This window comes from Miniopterus natalensis, chromosome 20 (genome assembly GCF_054644295.1).
Source record: "Miniopterus natalensis isolate mMinNat1 chromosome 20, mMinNat1.hap1, whole genome shotgun sequence".
Taxonomy (NCBI): domain Eukaryota; kingdom Metazoa; phylum Chordata; class Mammalia; order Chiroptera; family Miniopteridae; genus Miniopterus; species Miniopterus natalensis.
Window position 1 is genome coordinate 14,248,322 of NC_142100.1, and position 6,000 is coordinate 14,254,321.

The 6,000-nt window shown below is 41.1% G+C and overlaps 1 protein-coding gene across 1 annotated transcript in view; it reads right to left on the reverse strand.

Moving 5' to 3' along the window:
• LOC107530445 (sodium/glucose cotransporter 1-like) overlaps window positions 1–5,788 on the reverse strand; it is a 42,600-nt gene extending 36,812 nt beyond the window's left edge. Inside the window, exon 1 of the mRNA XM_087828646.1 lies at window positions 5,666–5,788. Coding sequence (XP_087684772.1) covers window positions 5,666–5,788 — 123 coding nt within the window. The remainder of the gene's footprint in view (window positions 1–5,665) is intronic.
• Between the last annotated feature and the right edge of the window lie 212 nt (window positions 5,789–6,000).

Below are 6,000 nucleotides of genomic sequence, written 5' to 3' on the forward strand. Positions count from 1 at the left end.
TTACATAAGGTCACCCTGTCAAGACTGGGAGACAGAGAAGATCTACCTAGTACATAGAGACAAACACAGACAGGTAGCCAAAATGAGGAGATAAAGAAACATGTCTTAAATGAAAGAACAAGAGAAAACACCAGAAACAGAACTAAATGAAATGGAGGCAAAACACTGGTTATAAGGATGCTCAAGAAACTTAGTGAGAACTTCAATAAAGAGATAGTGAGTATGAAAAGGACACAGAAATAATAAGGAACCAGTCATAAAAAAAGAAACTAATAACTGAAATGAAGAATACACTAGAATGAATAAACGGCAGATTAGATGAAGCAATGAATTAAATCAGTGATTTGGAAGACAAGGTAGAAGAAAAACACCCATTGGAACAGCAAAAAAAAAAAAAAAAAAATAGGATAGTTTAAGGGATCTCTGGGACAACATCAAGCATGACAACATTTGTGTCACAGAACTACCAGAAGGAGGGATTGAGAACCTATTTGAAGAAATGATGACAGAAAACTTCCCTAACCTGGTGCAGGAAATAGACATACAAGTCCAGGAAGCACAGAGTCTCAAACAAGGTAAAATTGAAATGCCAAAGGTTAAAGACATAGGAGGTTAAAGACTTCCACTCAGGAAATTATACATTAAAGAAGTAATTGGAAGGAGATATGATAAATGGAAGTGTATACCTCATGGATAGGAAGAATTAACATCCTTAAAATGTCCATACCACCCAAAGCAATCTATAGATGTAATGTAATCCCTTTCAAAATACCAATGACATTTTTCACAGAACTAGAATAAATAATTCTAAAATTTATATGGAACCACAAAAGACCCCCAATAGCCACAGCAATCTTGAGAAAGAAGAACAAAGTTAGAGGTATCATACTACCTGATATAAAACTATACTGCAAGGCATGGTTCTGGCATAAAAACAAACACATAGATCAATGGAACAGAACAGAGAGCCCAGAAGTAAACCCATACCTATATGGTCAATTAATGTATGACAAAGGAGGCAAGTATATACAATGGGGTATACACAGCCTATTCAATAAATGGTTTTGGAAAATGTGGACAGGTACATGGAAAAAAATAAAACTAGACCACCATCTTACATCATATACAAGCATAAACTCAAAATGAATTAAAGACCTAAATGTAAGACCTGAAACCATAAAACTCCTAGAAGAAAACATAGGCAGTAAACCCTCTAATGTTGTTATTATTTCTGATCTATCTCCTTGGGAAAGGAAAACAAAAGAAAGAATAAACAAATGGGACTACATTAAACTACAAAGTTTTTGCACAGCAGAAACCATCAAGAAAATGAAAAGACAACCCAATCATTGAGAGAAGATATTCGCCAATGATACATCTGATAAGGGGTTAATATCCAAAATTTATAAAGAACTCATACAACTTAATCCCAAAAAACCAAACAATCCAATCAAAAAATGGGCAGAGGACCTGAATAGACATTTCTCCAAGGAGGACAAACAGGGGCAATCAACATGTGAAAAGATGCCTAACGTCACTAATCATTAGAGATGTATACTAAAATCACCAGGAGATCTCGCTCACACCTGTCAGAATGGCTACCATACAAGTCAACAAACAACCAGTGTTGGGGAGGATGTGGAGAAAAGGGAACCCTCATGCCATACTGGTGGGACTGCAAACTGGCGCAGCCACTATGGAAAACAGTATAGAGTTACCACAAAAAACTAAAAATAGAACTACCTTATGACCCAGCAATTCTACTTCTTGGTATTTATCTGAAGAAATCCAAAACACTACTTCAAAAAGATCTATGCATCCCTATGTTCGTTGTAGAATTAATTACAGTAGCCAAGATATGAAAGTGATCTAAGTGTCCATTGATAGACCATTAGATACAAAAGCTGTGGTACATATATACAATGGAATGTTACTCAACCACAAAAAAGAGTGAAATCTTACCATTTGCTACAACAAGGATGGACCTAGAGAGTATTATGTTAAGTGATATAAATCAGAGAAAGACAAACACCATAGGATTTATGTGTGGAATTTAAAGAATAAAATAAACAAAACACAAAAAGAAAAAACTGATGGTTGCCAGGTGGGAGGGGGTTGGAGGGGTGGGTGAACAAGGTGAAGGGATTAAGAAGTACAAATTGGTAGTACAAATTATAATAACTATGTATGGTGCCAGGCAGGTATTAGACTTATCAAAGGAATCACTTCATAAATTATATAAATGTCTAACCACTATGGTGTACACCCAAAACTAACAAAATAATACTGAATGTCAACTGTAACTGAAAACCAAAAAAAAGAAAAAACAAGTTTTTTTTCCCTTTAACACTGTGTAAGAGCCAAGGTACCAGCAGCCAAGGCATCAGCAACAAAGACTGATTTCCCAGTTCCCTGCGGGTACTCAGCTGACAGAAGCTGATGAATGCTTTCAGAAAGAGTCCAATATGTGCCCATGTGGGCAATTCTGTTCACCGAGAAAAGGGTGGTTGGTTTAATAACTGGAAGTAAATAAAGCTAGACTCCTCTACCACTTCAAATATAAAAGTAAATCCATATTTAAAAACTATAAAGTATAAAAAGAAAATTTAGAATAATATTTGTACACACTTGGAGTGGGGGAAAAATTTCCTAAGCCAACCAGGACATCTAGATATAAAGGAAAAGGGAGACAGTTAAGTTTTAAGTGAAGAAAATTCAAATGACAAAAGGATACCATTAATAGAGTCTGGACCAGCGGTTCTCAAACAGGGTAATTTTTGTCCCATCCCTCCAGGGGACATGTGGCAATGTCTAGAGATCTTTTTGGTTGTGAACGGGTAGGGGTCAGCGACACTTCTAGGCATTGTATAACATACAGGACAAACCTCCATAACAAAGAATTATCTGATCTCAAATGTCAGCAGTGCTGAGACTGAGAAACTGGTCTAGACAAACAATAGTCTGGAAAAAACCATTATCAATCGAAATGACAGACAAGCTTATAAAATCAGTTAAACAGCCCAATTCAAAAATGGGCAAATAAACTGGCTATTCACAGAAGGGGAAAAACCAATGGGAAAGATGCTCAACCTCATTAGGCATCTGGGAAGCGCAAATCAAAATTACAATGAGGTACCATGATTCACCCATCAGACTGGCAGGAAAAGAAAAAAAGCAGCAGCAGGAATGAGCAAGACTGGTGAGGGTTTGGGGGAAAGGGCATGCCCATATGCTGCCTGTAAGATGTAAATCTTAACCAGTTTTGTGGATTGCGACTTAATAATATCTAGTAAAATTTCAAGTAAACATACTATTCTGACCCAGCAATTCTGACTTTGGAATCCATGCTACACAGATTAAAAGCACCAATGCATTAAAAAAAGAAAACAAAAAACCTACCTGGCAAAAATCTAAGTGTCAATTAGCAGAGAAAAGCTGAACAGTCTACACATTTGTATGACTATTGTGCAGCTAATAAAAACATGAGCTAAAGCTCTACTGTTGACCTGTAGGACTCTCTCTACCATATAGCAAGTGAAAAAAAGCAAGCTGCAGAATAATATATAATATGATCATATTTTTTGGTAAAGACAAAACACAAAACTCTACACATGTTCATATGCTTGCATAAACACTGAGAAAGGGGAGGAAGGATACACGGCCCATGGTTACCTCAGAGAGATGAAAATGGATGGGGAGGGATAGTAACTTACTCTTTAGATATTTATACATCTTTTCACTTCTTACAATAAGCATGTTATACTTTCATAGTTAAAAACAATATATGATTTATAAAAAACAAAAGAAAGATAATATGCCTGGCCGGGTGTGGCTCAGCGGTTAAGCGTCGACCTAGGATCCAGGCGATCAGGGTTCGATTCCCGGTCAGGGCACATGCCCGTGTTGCGGGCTGCAGCCGATCAATGACTCTCTCATCATTGATGTTTCTTTCTCTCTCTCTCCCTCTCCCTTCCTCTCTCTGAAATCAATAAAGATATATTAAAAAAAAAAAAAAAGAAAAAAAAAGAAAGATAATATAAGGAAGGAAAAAGATCAAAGCATTCCGGATAACCGTGCATATTTTATGGCTCCAATAAGAACAGAAGGAACAGCAGGTTTCCTTTGGAAGTGACCAGATGGCTTTACTAGTACTCTGACCTTGGCCAGACCTAGGCCCAAACTGGGCCAGGAAGAAAGCTGGGTGGGCTTAATTCAGTAACAGAAACTGGGGAAAAGATCCCAAAACAAGTAATACTCATCGTCCCTGCCTAGGAAACCTAGGAGGATGTTTCTCATAATTGAAGCCAGTTTTTTATTTTATTTTTTTATTTTTATTTTTCAAAATATATCTTTATTGATTTCAGAGAGAGGAAAGGAGAGGGAGAGAGAGAGATAGAAACATCAATGATGAGAGTCATTGATCGGCTGCCTCCTGCACGCCCCCGACTGGGGATTGAGCCCGCAACCTGGGCATGTGCCCTGACCGGGAATTGAACCGCGATCCCCTGGATCCTAAGTTGACGCTCAACCGCTGAGCTATGCCTGCCGGGCTGAAGCCAGTTTTTTAAAACACTGCTTGTTTAAATGATCTGTAGAAACACCTCAGATCTCTTTTCTACATTTGGAATAAAGGGCCTATATTTTATTTTCTGGTACAAAATTCTCTTAATAGGATGGAAACTATGTCTTCATTTCTCTATCTGCCCACTAGCAGCCTAACGACTCACTGTAAGCCTTCAAAAGAGCATCCAATGATGGTACCACAGTGCCTGATTCTGCACAGCAAGGTCCTGCTTGTGACCCGTATAAGTGCTCCAAATTAAAGGTCACATGTGCATGAAAACTTCACCTGGGTGGGAACGATCCAGAGTGACAACTCTCCCACTAGTTAGTGAATGGTGGCATTGTTACCAAATACTTCTGCTTGGCAGAAGTAGGCCTGGCAGAGGCCTGATGGTTAACAGCTTAGCCGAGGGACAATATCATGACATGAGCTGACGCTTTCATACCAATCTGGCCTCTCACTGGAACAACGGCCAACTCCTCCTGGGCAGGTTCTGGCCCTGGGGAGTATGGTTAAGGACACCTTTTTGAGTGCTTACATGCTAAGCTTTAGTGAGTGAATGGCATTAGAAGAGACACCGTTTCTACCTTATTAAGAGAACCTTGTACTGTAAGAGAAAATATAAGCTCTTCATCCAAATGTAAAGAGAACACGTATGATCCCTAAGTTGCATGTGTGTGTGAGCTTTGAGGTCTCCTAGAAAGGCAAAAATGGTTACACTCCTGGGTCAGATCAGGCAGCTCTAGGTTCCAAACTGAACTCCATCAGTTCCTGGTTGTTCCTTAACCTCTTCGAACCTCAGTTTCCTTGCCTGTGAAACTGGAGGAAATAATGTTGTTCACATTACAGTTGTGAGGATGCGACACTTAAGACCTAATCACCAGTAGCTGTCATTATTGTCACCATCATGATGATCCTAACGACTTTTCATTAAATACCGCTCAGGCTCCAGGCAGCGGGCCCAGAGGCGTTTGACCCACGTATTTACTTGCAGAGAAGAGGGGTGGTGGGGACCAGGTGACTGGTGGCGGGGGGGGCGGGGGAGGCTCAGCGCCAGCCTGGTGTCCAGGGCCCTGCCCTGCCCTCTGGGCCCTCACGTACCCACAGCCCGACGCCCAGGACCAACAGGAGGTAGGAGACCATCACCAGGATGTCCGCATAATGGCCGCGACTGGAGTTCATAGAGGTCCAGTCAGTGGTGATGCCTTGCCACGGAACGTCCATGGCTGTGCTTCTGCGCCAGACGAGCTGGGCTGGCTGTCGTGGAGGCGGCAACGGCTTCGACTCCGGCCTCACTTCAGCTCCGCTGCCGCAGGGCAGCCTGGGAACGACGGGGCCGCGGGGCAGCCTGGGAACGACGGGGCCGCGGGGCAGCCTGGGAACGGCGGGCCGCGGGGCAGCCTGGGAATTCCTGCACGTTGAGGGCCCCGCGTGGC